This window comes from Ptychodera flava, chromosome 5, assembly GCF_041260155.1.
Source record: "Ptychodera flava strain L36383 chromosome 5, AS_Pfla_20210202, whole genome shotgun sequence".
Classification (NCBI taxonomy): Eukaryota; Metazoa; Hemichordata; class Enteropneusta; family Ptychoderidae; genus Ptychodera; species Ptychodera flava.
Window position 1 is genome coordinate 13,063,243 of NC_091932.1, and position 19,555 is coordinate 13,082,797.

At 38.8% G+C, this 19,555-nt stretch overlaps 1 protein-coding gene across 2 annotated transcripts in view; it reads left to right on the top strand.

Annotated features, from left to right (window-relative positions):
- The window catches only part of LOC139133049 (axotactin-like), a 37,535-nt gene that overhangs the window by 17,327 nt on the left and 653 nt on the right, over nucleotides 1-19,555 (top strand). The window contains exons 1-21 of one of the 2 annotated variants that reach the window (XM_070699449.1): nucleotides 1,194-1,329; nucleotides 1,883-2,230; nucleotides 3,159-3,352; nucleotides 3,760-3,882; nucleotides 6,330-6,470; nucleotides 7,517-7,623; nucleotides 8,752-8,918; nucleotides 9,502-9,656; nucleotides 9,931-10,153; nucleotides 10,895-10,985; nucleotides 11,396-11,544; nucleotides 12,065-12,195; nucleotides 12,847-13,074; nucleotides 13,711-13,843; nucleotides 14,631-14,825; nucleotides 15,303-15,395; nucleotides 15,688-15,821; nucleotides 16,237-16,416; nucleotides 17,162-17,381; nucleotides 17,821-17,925; nucleotides 19,307-19,454. In XM_070699449.1, the coding sequence (XP_070555550.1) occupies nucleotides 1,935-2,230; nucleotides 3,159-3,352; nucleotides 3,760-3,882; nucleotides 6,330-6,470; nucleotides 7,517-7,623; nucleotides 8,752-8,918; nucleotides 9,502-9,656; nucleotides 9,931-10,153; nucleotides 10,895-10,985; nucleotides 11,396-11,544; nucleotides 12,065-12,195; nucleotides 12,847-13,074; nucleotides 13,711-13,843; nucleotides 14,631-14,825; nucleotides 15,303-15,395; nucleotides 15,688-15,821; nucleotides 16,237-16,416; nucleotides 17,162-17,381; nucleotides 17,821-17,925; nucleotides 19,307-19,454 (3,213 nt within the window). In that variant the 5' untranslated portion in view covers nucleotides 1,194-1,329; nucleotides 1,883-1,934. Of the gene's footprint in view, nucleotides 1-1,193; nucleotides 1,330-1,882; nucleotides 2,231-3,158; nucleotides 3,353-3,759; nucleotides 3,883-6,329; nucleotides 6,471-7,516; nucleotides 7,624-8,751; nucleotides 8,919-9,501; nucleotides 9,657-9,930; nucleotides 10,154-10,894; nucleotides 10,986-11,395; nucleotides 11,545-12,064; nucleotides 12,196-12,846; nucleotides 13,075-13,710; nucleotides 13,844-14,630; nucleotides 14,826-15,302; nucleotides 15,396-15,687; nucleotides 15,822-16,236; nucleotides 16,417-17,161; nucleotides 17,382-17,820; nucleotides 17,926-19,306; nucleotides 19,455-19,555 lie in introns of those variants that run through there. The other variant, XM_070699448.1, reaches the window with a different exon arrangement.

Below are 19,555 nucleotides of genomic sequence, written 5' to 3' on the forward strand. Positions count from 1 at the left end.
ATCGTAAATTGCTGGAACACCTGTGTCTCTGAAAAGTACATCATGAAGGCAAGGTCTCACCACAAGAAAAGAGATTCTTTGTTGAAATAATAAAAACTCGCCATAGAAGGCTTCAGAAAATTTACATGAGTAAAGCAAATGGCCTAATGTTTCGTCTATGCTATTACAGAAGGCTGAGATGGGTGTTTAGTCCGTACCTCTTCTATAGAGATCACAGCTGTATGCAAGATATGATGAAGAATATTTAATTGAAATTCACGAGTGATTGTATATCTATAACCGCTTTGAATGGCTACTGTCACCGTACCAAATTGGCATGGTGATCCTAATTTTAAATCTTTATTTTAAAAGAGAACGCTTTAAAGTTTCGTGGGGACGTTATAGGAAAAGTTTAAGTCTTTCGAATTCGAGGCCCGTACTGCCTACCTAAAACATGCTTTTCGCGATCTTGTCACAAATTAATGAGGTTATGTGAAAAAGCTAAAACGAACGAGTAGGCTCAGTCAACCAATGATTGTGTATTTTAATAGTGTGACTCAAAAAAGTGACAACAATGGGAGAACAGAGAGATAACATTTTATTTTAAAATACTCAAAAAATATTTGTGTGAGGAAGCACATGATGCTTACCAATGACACTGCGGTTACAAGTACATGACATACCTTAGTGACTCAATTTTAATCTATCATGTGGTTCAGTGATTTTCAAATCATGGAATTAAATGTTCAAATTTGGCGACATCCCGTTCTGTCATTGGGTTTGGTTACCGGAAGTGACGATTTATGAGTCAGGAAGGATAACAGAAAGTTGCATTGTTCATTTAACGAATAACAGAATTGCTTGGAGTCACCCAGTAACGTGTATGGTGTAAGAACTGCAGCATTATTTAAAAATTACAAATCTAAGCATAACTGAATCAGGACAATATAAGTAAAAAGGCATGGGAATGGATCGAACCTATCTTGGTTGTCGTGTAAAATGACAGGTTCATGTATATCTGAAATTAATCGATATTCTTTCGTTAGCATTGACAGTGACACACATACTGTGGCATGATTAGATTGCACGAATTCTCTATGGCAACCGAAATATGGACTGTGTAATTTTTTTTACCATAAACCCATACGAGAAGCGGTTGGCTGCTTTTTGATAACCACGCATGACCTTTGCCACTAAATTTGCGTCACTCAAACACATTTTAGTCAGTGTAAACTCGGGTCAACTTGAATCTGATAAAGTTAGCGCCGCGTACACCCATTGAGACTCACTGAAGGCCTCACTTAATTTTGTTGAACAAATTTACACGGAGAAGACGGACACACTCCAGAGGTAAAATGCATATTTACTGAACAGTGTTAATTTGTAAAGGGCTGATTATTCGGTGTCATAGTTATAACCACTCGCTGTTGGTTGAATTTCGTTGTTCTTGCTGGTAGTGTTCGTTGCGAGTTCACTGGTAAAGTCCCACATCTTTCAGTGGTTGTTTGACAACCAGCAAGTACATGCTCTCATATCCCGGAGTAAAAATTTACTATATGGATAGCGCCTGCTATTTATAAAATCCACATAATGAACGTTGCACAAAACACGCTTGGATGTGAATTGTGTGCGTTTAATAATAAGTATCGGAGAATTAAATTTTGGATTCATTTATATCAAGATAGTTATGATCCGACATTTTCTTCGATTTTTTCCCAGTGTATATACGCTATCAGAATGCGACCGGCATTTCCCACCCTTAGAGAATTCGTTGCTTTTTAAAATATTTCGTCTACCTATTAACACCGTCTCGCCATTTTTGATTGAAGCATTGATAAAAATTAACCTCTTGTCAGAGTGGCAAGTTTATTTTTAACTCGATGTTGTTCTTTCCCTTCTGCAGGTCACCAGGTTACAGGTACTCTGTACCTGGACAAACTCCTTCAGGGTGGACCATGAGGGCGCCCTCTGCTCTTGTTCTTCTTCTACTTCTACAAGCTTCACTCTCTTACAGCGATGACACGGCTCAAACTTTTCACGATCCCAATCTCTCATACTCGGAATATCGCCCATCATGGCGGGCATCTGATACGCAAAGCGTTCGGTTTGACTTCAGGACGTTGCTGACGGATGCCATGCTTGTTCGTCACATTGTGAACACGACCATATCGGCGTCTCAATATACCATGGGTGTCGCTCTGCGAAAGGGACAGCTGCAAGCGATGCATGTGTACGGACCACACTCAGACATGTAAGTTAATTTATCCTCCCTCTCCCCCCCCCTCTCTCTCTCTCTCTCTCTCTCTCTCTCTCTCTCTCTCTCTCTCTCTCTCTCTCCTCTCTCTCTCTCTCTCTCTCTCTCTCTCTCTCTCTCTCTCTCTCTCTCAGCTGATTCAATTGGCACAAGCTGTTTCGTGCACAATTGTATTCATTATTGTCAAGCCTTTTAAAGTCTCAGTAATGTTAACTTTTGATGATAATTTCACCATTTTTATTTTGAATGTGAACCATAATTCCTTAATCTTCTCCTCAAAGAATATTGATATACACAGTATCCAGCTTGTCAACTCAACCCCTATGGTTGTAAACTGCATTGTTATTGTTTAAAACTGACTTCTGGTCCGGACTAGAATTCAAATGTAAACAATAACCATGCATTTTACACATATAGACGCTAAGTTGACAAGATAAATAGTGGATGTTTCAACATTCTTTAGGGAGTAGAACAAGAAGTTGCAATTGATTTATAAAATAAAAATAATGAAAAAATCATCGGAAATTAGCATTACTGGGGCTTTAATGCATCCGCTGCCATCAAACTTTGAACTACTCGGCCTTACATAGACATCCTCATAAAATGTCATGTAGCACAAAGCAACCGTCAGTTATATTGCACCAATTCTCTTGGGCAGCCGAAACATGGACTTCGTAGTTTTCAAAGTGTTGAAATATTCTAGAAATATTATTTGAAGTGGTCAGTCACTATAGCGGGACGACTTTGTGAAAGTGACTGACTGGTTTCATGTGGTTTGCGACGTTAACGTTATCCATGCATTGAATGTTACATTTTCGCGAGATCTCTGTTAACGAAAGTTTGCAGTTGATGATCGCGCAGACCCTTACAAACTTCATGCGGAAATCCGTTAGCTCGTTATTAACAACTATTTGACATGTCACAGGATTTTGCTTGGCAAGGGTCTTCACCATGACGAATGGCACAGTGTCACTCTCACAAAGACACCATCTGGTAACTTCAGCGCAACACTCGATGGCGTCACCGAGTGGATTCAGTTGAATGACGGCAACATTAGAGGAGCAGCGGCCGAACTAGACAAAGTAGAAAGTGGCACCGTGTCTTCTGTTTTCGTTGGAGGTAAATTTTATTTTCTACAAATTTAAGTCATAAGAGACACAAATAATAGATTGTGTATTTTTGTGACTTGTTCGCTCGAGAAGCTTGTAAGATTCGAAAACGAGTATAAAAGACATTTGCGACGATGTACGGGAAACAGAGTAACCTTAGCGCCACCACTATCTAAACCGACTTCTTTCAGTCTCGTCACATCGATATCCAAACGCATAATCAAACATTATAATCTACTACAATCTAGCAACAGAGATTATCTGTCAGAATCTCCCTTAAAAAGAACCAATAAACAAAATAAAACACAATCACTTGCCTGACTAAAACGGAGTTGCAAACCGGTATGAGCAGATCAACTCTCTAGCGAGCAGTTCTTCTGTATTCTTATATTTTTCACCATTCTCATCAACTTCTAGGAATAAAGCGTCGTGATGGCGACAATACGGGTTTCTCTCTCAACCAATACATAGGCTGCATCAAAAATATACAGTTTAGTCGTGATGGTCATAACTACACAACTTCGGATTACGTATCAACAGGTATGTAATCACATAACAGCATGTCCAAACTCTGTGAGACAGATGAAATACTCATAATAGAGTGAAAGGGAAATATTTGCAAAGCATGTATGTATGTATGTATGTATGTATGTATGTATGTATGTATGTATGTATGTATGTATGTATGTAGTATGTATGTATGTATGTATGTATGTATGTATGTATGTATGTATGTATGTATGTATGTATGTATGTATGTATGTATGTATGTATGTATGTATGTGTGTGTGTGTATGTATGTATGTATGTATGTATGTATGTATGTATGTATGTATGTATGTGTATTTATGTCATATATATATATATATATATATATATATATATATATATATATATATATATATATATATATATATGTATATATGTTTGCTGTTGTGTACATTTTCCATCTGTCATATCTCTAAATTAGCGTGAATGTGTAAATTAATTATTTTACATTTGGCCCATCGTATTTGTGTATGTATTACTTTTGTGCTATTTCATGTATGTAATTGTTTCTACAACACATCGCTCCCCTGATTAGCCATCAATATGAAAGTGAATCTCACTGTTTTTTTAAAAAATAATAATTCCAAGAAACTGTGACTAGTTTTACTCGACCTTGCCGTAACTGACAAAGTGCTCTCAGATCAATGTCCGCCCATCTTATCTATTGTCGTGTACCTCATATTCATTCGATGAGAACTTAAAGAGGTTAGCGAAAAGAAATTTTGAGAAAGGAAATACCGGCTTTTAAACAGAACACTTGTCCTAGCGGGCGTTAAACGTTAAACGCATAAATTTTGTATTGCCTTGAACCGAAGACAAAGCACTGGTAGCAGAGCACGAAAGAGTATGTAAATATTACTTGAGGCGATGGATATACTGTGCAGAGCATGTGTTATACGAGTACGCTTGACTGACTGTGTACTCCCACGGCAGCCATTACCTGTCCTAGCTTAAGTCATGTTTTTAAAAGCCCACGGCAGAGTGAATGGCGCTCTTTTCAGGTTCACAACGAGACCTTGATAGATGTACTAAAATTTCAGCATTCTAATAGGGCTTGGTCTAAAATCTATCCTCGAGGTTGCTCGTTTCTTCTCTAAATAGAGCACACATTTTGATGTTCGCACTATAGTTAATGTAAAGGCTGCACTTTTTTATCTCCACAAGCATTCCTGTTCTCACTGCTCATCGAATGAAAAGAAAAAACACAAACAGCCGACAGACAGACGTCCACATACTTGGTCAATCATCCGTACACAGGAAGACCCCATGATCCCATACGGACCGACAGTTTGCTGTTGATTTATTTCATCATGCACTTAGATAGTATGCACCTCGAAATTAAAAAACATAAACGTTTGCCCACATTACCACAATGAAACATTCGACCATGTTCTCTTACCAAATCAAGAACAAAAATAAGGCGTTACCGAGCAAAGTTTGAAAAAAGAGAAGCAAATCATTAGTTACCCAATATTTACCGACATTTAAGATTCAAAATGGCCGCCGTCAGTATGTTAAATCTGTGGGGAAAAATAAAATTCCCGATTTTTGAAAAACAGAGGGCGAAAGGTTTTCTCACTCTAAGAGCTTTATAATGAGACCCAATAATATATAGGTAAATCAAAAAGGAAATGTCAAAATTTGAGAATTTAAAAGTCTGTCCCTGAGGTGCATTCTACCTTAACTGTACTGAACAGCTAGGGTAATATCCAATTTTCCCTTCGTTATTATTGCTATAAAAAGGGGATATGTAAAAACTGACTTTTTTGTGAAAAAAGAACAAGAATAGCTCATGTAGATGCGAGCCTGAAGTAAATTTACCCCTTGCTGTTATAAACGTGCTTGTTCATTCGATACGTAAATATTACAGAAATAACGGACGACGCGCTGACCATTAACGTTTATTTGTGGGCAAGGGCGAGAGGAAAGCCAAAAATTAACGGGCGAGGCTTGCCGAGCCCGTTAATTTGGCTTTCCTCGAGCCCGCGCCCACAAATAAACGTTAATGGTCAGCGCGGAGTCTGTTATTTCCATTATATTATCAGCGAACCCAAGAAAACCGTCAAAATATCCGAAAATTTCAGGAGCGAACGACAACTGGGCCCCAGAAACTGAGCATTACGCGACGCACTATCACGCGCGCTGTAAAATATTGGCAAATCCGGAGATGTTTTCAGAAAAAAAGTATCTCAACTTCACCTACAAGTGCTCCATTTTATTTTGTGATTGATTATGATTTACGTTTGAGCTGTACAGTTACGATACTTTGAGTTGTTAGTCTTATTATTCATATTCACGGGCATATAAACAGACCATTACTGTGTATTTGTGGTCAGTCACGTGGTTCAGCTCGACCAATCAAAATGCGATAGGCAGTGCATGGTAATATAATGACTTGTTGCCAAACCTGACACGTTAACGGATTTTGTTTTGTCCAGTTGGAACGAAACCAGGATGCATTGACCAGTGTGAGGTCCATGATGACTGCAAGAATGGTGGAGAATGTTTGAACCAATATACGGGAATCATCTGCGACTGTCACGGCACTGGTCACGAGGGAGCAAAATGCCAAAACAAAGGTGAGTGCTAACCTGATATCTCGTAGAGGGCGCCAGTTCCGATGACTCGCAGCGTGTTTGCAAGGTTATATCTGATTGGTTGATTGTCACTATTGACAGCCACTTAGGGAGTCTATTTGTATTGTTTTCATTATATTGGTAAGATTCAGCCACCCAATTGGATAACAGCTTCGAAATCGCTGCGAGTCGGCCCCGCCAGTTCCGATGCTTTAAATCACGTATCTTGGCACCAAAAGTCGCCCGAAACGGTTGGACTGGATTGACTTTACTCTGTTTCAGTTTAGTATTTGAAATACTGTGATCAGTTCTTAATATCAGAAATGACTAAAACATACTGCGAGGAAACTAAAAAAGCACGATTCAGAGACCTCAAGCGGGAGAAGCATCTTGCGCTTCCCCATGCCTTGGTGTCACTTAGATCCATATTCATTTCTACATCAAGTATTCTACATGTACATTTTATATTCATTGAACACAGTTTAGACTTACATCCACGTATAGGATGTGGTGTCTTTTATTTCAATGTGCATTTAAGATATTCAGACATTAAGACTCTCAAATCATCACAAGACGATGCTGCAGGGTCTGCCTTTTGTGAGGACTCTTGTGCAGTAAATGTCGTTATCGCCGTCTTTTTGCTTAGTGATGATCGAAAATTTTCCCCATCACCCGTTTGTAAAGGAATAGTGGCCACTTTGGAGAGTCAAAATCAGTTAATTTTAGCTATTCATCTCTTGAGTACCAAATTTGCTAGACCAGACCTATCCCTCCATTGAAAAAACCCCGAATGATTCAAAGTTGCTTGACGAAGCTTTGAACGAAAGATTACATCAATAATTCTTCAATCTTTAGCCAATATAGCAGCGTCTATCTCTACAGAGTGAGTGAAATGTTAAGTATTTAATATTTTATAAGCCTTGCTATGACATAATCGTTTGCCATATCAGGACAAATCCCTACCATAGATAGAGGGACATTACATCAGTAGTCACCATGAAGCTTCCCTTATTCATAATAACCAGAATTGTTTCATGTTTTGTGAACAGGCGAGACGACGCTGACTTTTTACGGATCAAACTTCGTCGAGTATTTTCCTTACAACGCCTCTTCTACGCACCATTCTTCAAAAAACAGAGTCAGTTTGCAATTCAAGGTAAGCCAAACTCGTGTGAAAGATTTGTGTTTTTACTCGTCCATCCTAAAAACCTGCTGTGTTCCATCCTAGCCGTTCAATCATGGTAGTCTAACTTACTGTATGAACTCTTCTTGTTTCATTCAACAACATCCCCACATGAATCGTTCTTAACTATACTCAAAGATGTACACAATTGTGACATAAGTATGACTAAATCAGTGAAAATATTCTTCTTTTTTCACTTTCTATTTCTAAATTTGACGACGACTGTATAAAAGTAGTCTAAAATACGATATGTTCTTTTCAGTGGACACGCTACTCAAGAGCTGAAATTCTAGCTGGTCAGTCTTACATTGAAAAAAGTCGAATACGTTGAGAAGTCTAGAGAGCCAAAAACGATTCAATGAAAACTGAGTCAACAAATCCGTTTGTATATCAAATAAGGATAGACTTTGTAGCCTGTCAAACGGAATGCAAAATTTTACCATTGATTGTTTGGTAGGATGGGATGGGAAGGTGAACAATTGAAGCTGGAATGCTATGTCAGACTTACATAGATTAAAATCTTTCAAATTCTTTTCTCTTTTCTAAAATGACAAATCTTCTTAGGCAAACTAATTAATATGCAAAGCTTATTCAGATTCTCTCAGAATCATGGTGGACTATTCCTAAAGAACTATGATGAATTGCCATGTCAGAAAAGTGCCTATTTAAAAGACAGAGTACTGCAACAGTGTTTTGTAGATCAAGTGCTTGTCAGTGCAAAATGCAATCGGAGTTTGATGTCTGAAAATCTGATTTATGTAGCATTGACCGTGCAGCCAATCCGGCTTTCCACCCTTATTCCGAGGGAAACGGTTACTGAATATGCTGAATGCATTTACTACAACTGGCCCAGGGAAATCTGCAGGAATCTTACATTCTCACGTCCTAGATTTGATAATCTAAGCTGAACAATGGATGAAATAGGATCAGCGTCTTAGCAAAGTCCACACTTTCAAACTGAGGAGAATATATTAAAATGTAGACTGAAAGATCCGTCGCTGAAGGGCGCTCTCGAGCGCGGCTCTTTCATCGTAGGTGAGTTGCTATATCATTTAAATTAATTAATTGTCGGATCTATCTATCTATCAATTCACTTTTTAGATGGGAACACAGGATCAGGATTCGGGTATCCTCTTCTACAATGTTGGTACACCTCCAAACCCAAACCATCTAAGCATTAGTCTCATCAACGGCCGACTCAATGTCTCATTTGACTTCGGCGACGAAGTGTACCGCTTAATAGACGGATCAAAACTGAACGACGACTCGTGAGTATGATCCTGCGTCGTCATTTCAAGGGCGCCTTCAACGATGATACGTGACGATTTCACTTGTTGTCACTTAGAACTTGTATGTCAATCAAACCCCATAGATTTAAAGTGATATGTCGTCGGTTTATCCTATTATCATAAGCACAGTCTACAGTTTTGAGTGCAAACGGCATTGCAATTAAAATATTGCTATGAGGTAGAATGCACCTCGAAAGTGAAAGACTTAAAATTTTGCTCAAACTTTCTTTAAGGAATTTTTCAACCATTCTCTTTCAAAACCAAAAATAAAAATCGGGGGTCACCGTGCAAATGTTTGAACTAGAGAAACAAATACCCGCCATCCCTTTGTTAACTATATGGAGAAAAATAACATTTTCGAATTTCAAAAAACCCAAGTCTGTGAAAAGTTTTCTTATACCAGGAGCTTTAAATGAACCCCAACAAGTGGTATATCAGAAAAGAATTGTAAAAAATTGAAAGTCCGAATATCTGTCCCCGAGGCGTGTTCTATCTTTACTCTACTTGTAGCATTAGTTTCATTGACTCATCTGAGGAAAGAAATAACTCCTTTTGTTTTCAGATGGCACACAGTGACTGTAGAACACGAAGAGCGTGAGGTCAGCTTAACATTGGATGGTAACACACAAAGTGTTGACATCACAGGCGAGAACTATCATTTGTTCATGAACCCAATCCTGTACTTTGGGGGAGGCATAAACATGGGGCGCAATCAAGGTAAGCTCACAACATATCTAGAACGATTACATGATTACCATCACTGATCATAAAAGCTATATCCTTGATAAGTGAACTCGAATGTCAGAGTCGACTGATGATATGTGGGAACTGCAGAAAATGGGGAAAAATAGAGAGATAACCAACGAGAGAGAGAGAGAGAGAGAGAGAGAGAGAGAGAGAGAGAGAGAGAGAGAGAGAGAGAGAGAGAGAGAGAGAGAGAGGGAACAAAGTAGAGACAGACAGAAAGCTAACATGTTTGTTTCCTTCACAGGACTTCCTACGGGTAAAAATTTTGTCGGATGTATGAAAAACGTTCATGTAGGCTCTATTAATGTCTTCGAACTATTCTTAAAAGACGACAAAAGAGTTGCTCATTTTGGTGGAGAGCCCAGTTATGGATGCAACACAATAGAATTTTCCCCGATAACTTTCCCGACATTTAAATCACAACTTATCTTACACTCATGGCAGTATCCATCGGATTTGAAAATGAGGTATGTTGTATATGTTGTAATCCTGTTGACTCTAATCATACCTTTTAAATTATTCATATGTATTCTCATGATTGACTTCACAGTAGTTTTGCACATCACAAACATTTACGTTCCGTAGTTTGATAAATGGTCTACAACAAAAATTGAATGTACACCTTACGAGTAGCAAACATGCGTTAAATTCCTGAAAATCTTCTGTAATTGCAAAACAACACCAGAATAATGATAGCAAAACGATTCACTTACAGTTTAACCAGAATGGATAATTGAAGGTCCGTTTGCTGCAACTTTTTATTACATTTTGCTGTGTTTCTGTTCTGTGTAAAAAATACTTTCTTTTTCTAGCTCAAAAGTCATGTTCAATATGCCAAGTGTTTGCCTGTATGTGTGAATTGTCCAATGACAAATGGATTTAGTCCGAACTAGAACACAAACGATACACTTCGAACGGACTGTGTTTTGTCGGCAACGCTAAAACTTTGCATTTCCCCATACTTTCGGATGAAGAAAAAATTGCGTTTAAATGGATAGCGGCTGTAACGTTAACTTTTGATAAATATTAACTAGACCATGGAGATCGATGGATTTATAGGTAGTGTACAAACAAGATGGCGCAATTATTGCTTCTAGATATTCTTGATTTTATCATACTTTCTGTGGTGAGTATGACATTTATTTTCGGTCAAAGAGGTTGATCTGTACAGTTTTAGTATTTAACAGTCATGATCTTGTTTTCTTTAGTTTTCAGTTTCGTACGCAACAACGTGATGCTTTGGTTTTAATGGTTGGCATTCGCGTCGGTAACGATACGAAGACTTCCGGCTCAATTAGAGTGAGTACTGCCCTCTATCGGTAGCTCTATCCCATCGATCTCAATTTTTAACCCACTCCAAAACCAAGACAGGTGCTTACGTTTGTTTTTGGTGGTTTCTGAGGAATGATGGTCTGCCCCTATACTATCTCTCATGTTATTAATATCATATATCCACCGTTACATATGCCTCTGCAGGTGATCTGTTCGTCAGGCCATCTGTCCGCTGTTTTCTGCGTCATTTTCTGAGTATCAACTTTATTGGTCACGCTAGAATGACACGACAAGCACATTAACTCACGGTATATTTAATCATTATAATTACAGCTGTTTATCTTCCTCATGTTAACCATGGTTAACTGTACACACGAAGATTCAAGATAAACAGTGTAAAATAGTAGTAATGATAGAAATGGTTTCTCCTGTTTCAGTTATTGTTAAAGAACGGTAGAATGCAAGTTCACCTAGATCTGTCGTTGGAAGACGGTGATGATTCGTTCGAATATTGGACGTACGCTGGCAAAAACCTTCACGACAAAGAATGGCATTCGTGTACCATCGAAGCTATGCTAGTTGACGGGTGAGTTATTCGTCGTCTGTCTGTCTGTCTGTCTGTTTGTCTGTCTCATTCTCTGTCTTTGTCTGTCTGTCTGTGACTAAGTCTGTCTTTCTTTCTATCTGTCTGTCTCATCTCCTCTCTCTGTCTCTCCCTCTGTCTGTCTGTCTGTCTGTCTGTCTGTCTCTCGTAATGATGAATCGTTTACACTAGTTCTCTACTTTATCTAATTTAATTGCTGTCATCCTTCTCTAGTGGAGTCATTTTTACAACTTCTTTTAGCCCTCATTGTATGTTGAATCTTAAATCAAATGGCAATGGTTCTTCCAGTGAAAGACAAGGAATTATTACTTAGTCTTGTTATTGCCTTTCGCTTACGTGAAAATCTAACATTGTTTATTTTGCACAAAATAATGAACTCAGTTGTTTGTTGCCATTATGTGGAAATGTCTAAAGCAAGGTTTTATCGGCGATGTCACCCACAACAACAAATTGCAGAGCTTAAGATTAAATGATACCGCCGTTCGTTCTTGTTCGTCTACAGTGAAGTAACTCTGCAGTTAGACAACGAATTTGTCTTCATAAGAAGTGATCGTGCTTTCATAAGAAGACGTGGCGGGATATATCCGGTTACAGATATTTATTTAGGTGGAGGCTTGCACAATCAAGAACGAGGTAACTGAGAGATTTGGATTGTTTGCTTGAAATATAAATAGCATCAGTCTGTCGAAGTCAGCAAACGTTGCTATAGGGCCTGATGGATTATATGTCAGGTTGAATACAGCAAACATGTGTCTTCGACGTGTCATCAGATATGACGTAATCTTCTCTCGTCGCAGGGTGACTGATAATCGTGAATACAACATAAACTTTCAGTGTGTCTGTGTAATAATCTTGTTCTTCGTCAGGACAGATGAACTACGTTCAGTTACAGCCAAGTTTGACCGTCTTTCGACGTCGCTATGTTTTCATTGAACTCCGATCTACCATATACAAGTGTTGCCATATGAGGTTTTGTGGAAGGAATGTCTTCGACTTTCTCCTGGCCACCACTGAGTTGCAGTAAACTGGAAGCAATGTAATAGCAAGTTCACCTGAACAGAATGGAGTGAAATATAAGCTATTACTTTATTTACAAAAAAAAAACTTACCAGAAAAATCGTTGTCTCAAAAGAATTCAGACTTTTATTTTCGACGCCCCACAATAATTTCAAAGCACTTTCGCTATGGCGGTTGGAAACAGCAGTTTGACAGACTACGCTTTTGATTTCGATCAACTACATTACATGTATATATGTAAGGGATATCTCTGTCTTAATCTTGTAGGGTTTGTCGGCTGTGTACGTCATCTTGTCATCCAAGGAAGAGAAGTGAATCCGTTGGAAACCATATCCAGCGGCGAGGCAAACGGTGTGATCCTAGACGGTTGTAAAATGAAGGACCTGTGTGTGGGTGTCACCAAGTGTGAGCACCAATCAGAATGCATCCAGGACTGGTATCAGACCTACTGTGACTGTGACGGCACTGGATATAACGGAACTGTGTGCCACTTTCGTAAGTATATGGCCATTCTCTTCTTGTATGGTCCAAAAATGATTTTCTTCGAAGATAAAACGGATAAATTCCATATGCCAATGATCATCTTCATGTGGTTTTTTAACAACGTGGCTATAAGCTTATAATGCAATTTCATCATTTAAAGCAAATCAAGGTGGAGATTACCCGTTATGGCAATAAATATTGCGTCACTTTCCTCCCGACATCTCAACTCGAGCACTATAATAAGCATGCAATTATACAATAGACCATAAAATTTTTAAGCTATATGGTTATAATTTCTTCCTACTGTACTGTAGCGTATTGTCTCCTTAGTTGTGGTTTTTCGATCGAAGACGTATGTAAGTTTGCACCTTATGTGCGATTCTCTTTAAGGTGATAATGTCAGTTCATCCCTATGGTTGATGTTGATGTTTGTGTTTGTCAAGATACTGTCATTGATAGAAATTACCGAGCAAAATATGTCAATCTGTCCTCTCTTGTATTCTTTTTTCTGTGTGTGTGCTTGTTTGTCTGTCTGCATAACCAGAAAAGGACTTCTTTTCGATAAATTATGCTTTCCGTCCATATTAGTTAGAGAATTCCCGCTTTTTGTCACTCAACATAACTCTATAAGCCTTTTTACTTACTCAGCTACCGCGAAACGTTCTTGTGAAGATTACTATCAGATGGGATTCCGTCAGTCCGGCGTCCGTCGAATAGATCCTGACGGTGCCGGCCCATTGCCACCATCGTACGTGTACTGTGAGATGCTGGACCAACCAATGTAAGTCTCGATAGATTCATGTGTGATTTTAAAGGCACAGTTGCTGTAACTTTTGACGATACAGTCAAACCAGTGTATAGTGGTCATCCAAGGGCCCAAGAAAAAGTGACCACTAGGAGGTGACCTTTCTACCATACTTAAAGTTTCTGTACACTTTCAGTGTAGGTGGTGTGTTGAGTAATGAATGTATATGAAAAGATAACAGAAATAATAAAGTTCAATATCAAAAATCTCTTGAAAATCATTATTCATGCATTTAATATCTGAATCATTTTGCAGCTCTAAAATCAGTTTAAATAGACCCGGACCATTCTAGCTTTCCATTCAAAGCATTTTTGTAGGCCATTCAAGGTCAGATATACTGACCATTACCCCTGATTTGTGTGGCCACTGACCACCGATGTTAAAATCCGAAACAGTCAGCTTTGTTTCTGAGACCGAAGTCCGAATTTCGATACACAGATAAAGCATGGGTATGAAACTCACCCCTTGGTGAAAATAAGTTGGGATTGATGATGAAAGTCATCTCCGAAGTATCACATTAGGGTGTGATGTACACAAATCATTACATTAGGGCAACAGCGCACCGTGCACTTTGCTTGGTTCAGCGGGAGTCGGACGCGACACACCGCTCTTTAAAGTGAAGCTAGTATTCGTTCACATACAAAAATTGACACTTCCTCACAGCACGGTATGTCACATACTCTTTCCCAAAGTTTGTACTATACCAGACCAGGGTGTTCTAACGATGTAGACCAAGAATTTCAAATTCTTGATTGATTCACAGTGGATATGCGGGAACGAAGACAATCATCGACCACAACCTGCGGAATTCCACCTTAGTTCGAAAATTCGGACAGATGAATATGAAAAAAGTGCTTGAATACCGTGATATGAGCTCAGAATCGTTGGTGCATCTGGTGGAAAACTCAATCAATTGTACGCAGGAATTGACATACGAGTGCCTGAAGTCACCACAATAGTGAGTACACCTTGTTCGATTTCTAATCACTGAGTGTACCATTTTACAGTCTGTCTTGGTTCTCAACCTCTTAAATCACACAGCGTCAACTTTTCACAGCCTAGTGACCGATTCTATCATACCACTTGTATCTCTGTTCAGTAGATGTGAATATATTATCACATTTTCGCGGCGAACTTTGGAACTTCATAGGTAATAATATCATTATACATTTATCATATACGCTCTTAACATTTAGTAAATTGAGAATCTGTTTGGACACGGAGTAAGCTTATTGTATCATAAAGGCAGTATAGCTTAAAATTTCGAAACAGTTTCCGCGTACAGAAAAAGTAAAATTAATAATATCAGATCTCAAATGGTTTATTTTCCACAACATCCGTCCATGGTAATACGATGATACTGATCGTTACAATTTTAATTTACAAGCTAAATAAACATTAACTAGAGACGATATCTTGTGTTGTAACGTTTTAGCCTTGGTAATCAAACCTGGTACTTGGCTGCTAATGGGAAATTATTCGACACAGATGCCGGTTTCACCAAGAATTGTAACAAGAATGATTTGAAGTGAGTGCGAGGTTTTTCTTCTTTTCTATTACACAAAATATACTTACTCGATATTTAAGAAGATTTTAGCATTTATTGCGTCTTGACAAGCTATAGGTACATCGACTTATCTGAGACCCTATTCAGTTACAAATACCTTGCAAAATATTGTACCGTGAGCAGTAATATTTATACAATCCTGGAATTCATGAACTTCTATACTTTTTTGCAGCGTTCGATGTTCCTTAATGACTTATGTCTATAATCATATTGCATTTTGTTTTTTTGTTTCTTTTTCAATTTTCTTACCTAGGAAGAGGCAAGATACGGCGGTCCTTGAGAATCCACTTCACGTGCCCGTTACAGAAATGTTTTTCATGCAACAACGTAACAAAGAAGTTGCGGAAGGAAGAGTGTCTCTGTCACCACTCACGTGCCTAGGTTCAAGTAAGTTTTTCATCAGACTTCGAAATACAGATCATCTATCTCATCTTAAGGACTTGCGTTTCGGAGAAAGAAATGACCGATATAGATGCTGAACTGAACGGCACAAATCATTCAACAGGTCTAGGGTGAACAGTACGCGAAGCAAAGTATTTCTGCAAGCATCGAACATACGATAACTGTTTTGACAATTTCGTTACGTACACAACCCGTGCTTGCTTGGAAAAACAAGAAATTCATCACGCGAATGTGATGCAATGATTGATCAATGTTTGAAAGTCAATTATTGTGTACACAATCAAGCTTCCACATCAGATATTAAACTTACGATGAAAAATACAGTTATGTAGGCTGATTCCAATTTAGACGGGTGACAATTTTATTCTGTCTGAAAACATTCTCCTTGTATAATTTGAAGAGCTTTACGACCCAGAGAATGCGGTGACGTTTACTGACGAAAGTTCAAACTTGATGCTGGATGCGTGGGAATCTGGTGACTTGAGTTTCAGCTTCAGGACCTTACAGCGCGATGCGACCCTGCTGTTCCAAGAACCGCCAAGACATGATTCAGACTATGTGATGATTGAAGTGGTCGATGGTAAGTGTCACAAGATATATTTGTGATCAGATCATGATGAAAAAATCGATGACTTTGATTTCGAATATGAGCACCGTACAAATACGTTACTTGATCAGATCGAGCATTTGGCCGCGCCAATCGACCTTCTGCCCCAATCACTTATCCCGGCAACATTACGTGCGCTGAGTGTATGTACTAAGTTTGATCGAAGGTTGCTGACCTTGATTGAGCAAAAACTCCCATTTATATATTTTTCGTCAACACTCGAGTGTCTTCTGTTTCCATTCGTATCACTGGAAATCCTTATTTTAAAATTATTTTTCATAAAAATTCGTTTTGTGGCAACACATTTTTCGCCCATTCCCACCTTACTTTTCACAAACAGGCGGACGATTTTATTGAGCTGCTGTGGTTCTAAACCAATCAGCAAGTACTTTTAGTAAAGAGAGACCGACTTCATATGTTGTTACAGTTGAAATGGGTTGTTCCAGTGTAGGCATATCAGTTTACTCAGTGGCAGCTGCCTGCTGAGTTTGGTGGATTTCTTATCAGTCTTCAGACAATAAAACAGACTCTTGTTTAGGTAAACGCCAGGTCAAATAGCAAAGTGTTCAGCTAAGTTGCTGGGTAATTACCTAATTTGGTGTTCCGATAAGTCGTACGCACGCTGTAATACACTCAACTGAAAATGAAAGTTATTTAAAGTGGAACACGTTCACCATGGGGTCCTGACGGTAATTGGTATTTTTTTCGAACTCCTCAGGATCATCAATAATTTTCAAATTCAACACCGGTAAGCGAGAAGCCAACGCCACTGTTCGCGCCAAATCGTTAAACGACGGAAACTGGCACTATGTGTCAGTAGAATACAACCAGTATCACGTCAGGTTTACGGTGGACACGGTGACGTCCTGGTTTAACCTCATAAAGGACGAGGAATTCGGTCCTTTCACAGGACCGCTATATGTTGGCGGCATGAGTAGGTAAGTATAGATACTTAGCAAATTTTACGTGCTTTTTATGTGTTTTTTGCGTAAAACGAAGGGAAAATGAACAAAACCTTCTAAAAGATTATGAAATTCTTCAATTGTCAGTCAATAATTGTAAATCGCTGATAATATTGGCAGTCAATGGCGTAATCACATTATAGTGATACGCTCAGGATATATAGGCGAGCCATCGACAACGCCGAGCTTAGCAAGCATGAACGAGAACTGATGCAGCGAAAGACAGAAAACGATTCATACACATAAAAATGAAATGAATTTGGTTGATATATTTGTTTTAACAAAAGGAGAACAAAGACATTTCCGATAGTCTAGTAAAGACAGACATGGTAACATTTACTTCTGTAAGACTTGTCCAAATGTACAGGGTTAGCACGACTAAAGTATGACTGATCATTGAAATTTTCTACTCTAGTGAATATGCAAATGTGATACCTGGTCTTGAAGGATGTTTCCGGAATCTTGTGATTGACAACAAATTAATTAAGTTACCAGATTTCATCGGAATCGGCGTTAATGGGTAAGTCTCGTAATCACTTGTCGATATTAACATCAACAACGTAATGCATCTTTCGTGTCAAGGATTGCATTCTATCCGGAAGAATATAGTATGAACAGTATGAAACAATCATATAGCAAGAATTTCGTTTCTCTAGTATTTCTGGTATCGTAACAGATAAGAGAGGACTTCTTCCGACCATTCTGCCTCAAATTTGATCGACAAAATAGGTCTGATGAAGTGTTATGTTATATATAACTTTTGCTGATTAGGTTCTAACCGACAGCCAATTTCTAATTCATATCTAAGTCGTCGCTACTTTTAAATGCAAATTATTTGCCAATAAATTGCTTTCTTTTGGACTAATAATATCATTCGTAAATGAGAAGCGGGTGTCGCCATCCTTCCACTTTTGTCAGTTTAAAGTGGCACTCTCACTTGGTAACATTTTTAAAACACATTTTTTAGTGCCAACGGTCGATATTTGACGTGGCGACTGAGCGCGCATCGCGAGATATCGATAAAACATGTCTTCAAAAAAGTAAAAGTTTGAATTCCGGTGGCCCACCTAAATTCAGCTTCCGAACATCGAACGTTCGGCACTGGGGCCATTGTCAACAAAGCTATGGAGTACGAGTCTACACTGACGCTGCTGTACGCCACAGTACCACTTGCCTCGGTGATCGGTCATGCCCCGTGGGAGAAAGCTGAGTCTTACTGACTTGGTGATAAAACGAAAAACAATTTTTGCTGATTCCACCAGAATTCGCATAGGTGACTAGCCCAGTTACGTGCGGTTGATACATAGCGGCCACCGCGTGGTATGCATAGACCGTCCGTGCGCGGCGAACCACACATACTGTGTGGCAGACGACAAAATGTAGTCATCGGAGGCGGCTAATATTTAACACGTGAAAACTGATGTTTATGTGGTATTGGTTAAAAATATAATACAACTGATTTAGAATAATGAAAACGACAAAAGCTGAGAAGAAGTTTTCAAAAACTGACCTGTGGTAAAGGCATAATGCTGTATATAAAGTCTTCGCAGTGGGAGGTAAAATTGCGTCGTTCGAACTTATGGACTGAGTCCCTAGAATATCGTCAATCAGCACAACAACAAACCTTCGGGGCAATTCGCGTCATAATCAGAAACGATCGTAAAACTTCGGGATGTGAAAAATACGCTTGGGAAATGACATGTTTTTATCGATATCTCGCGATCCGCGCGCAGTCGCCACGTCAAATATCGACCGTCGGCATTAAAAAACTGTGTTTTAAAAATGTTACCAAATGGGAGTGCCTCTTTAATGTAACTATTTCCCGACGGATTTAGGTGTACTTAGGCCTACATATTTTTATTTGAGATTTATTTGATTGTATTTACATATTTTTATTTGAGATCTTCGGTGACCGAGGGCGTGAAGAAGGATGTGAGAGATCGTGTGACCCAGATCCATGCCAGAATGGTGCACAGTGTAAAGAACTGTGGGGCGCGTACATCTGCGACTGCGCAGATGTTTCTCACAGAGGGATTCACTGTGAAGAAGGTAAGAAGAGATCTCGAGAGCAAAGTGGATGGTTATTTTTGTATATCTCAGTTACATTAGGTTATCGTCACGTTTTTCTGAAAGATAAAGTGGTGGAGAGC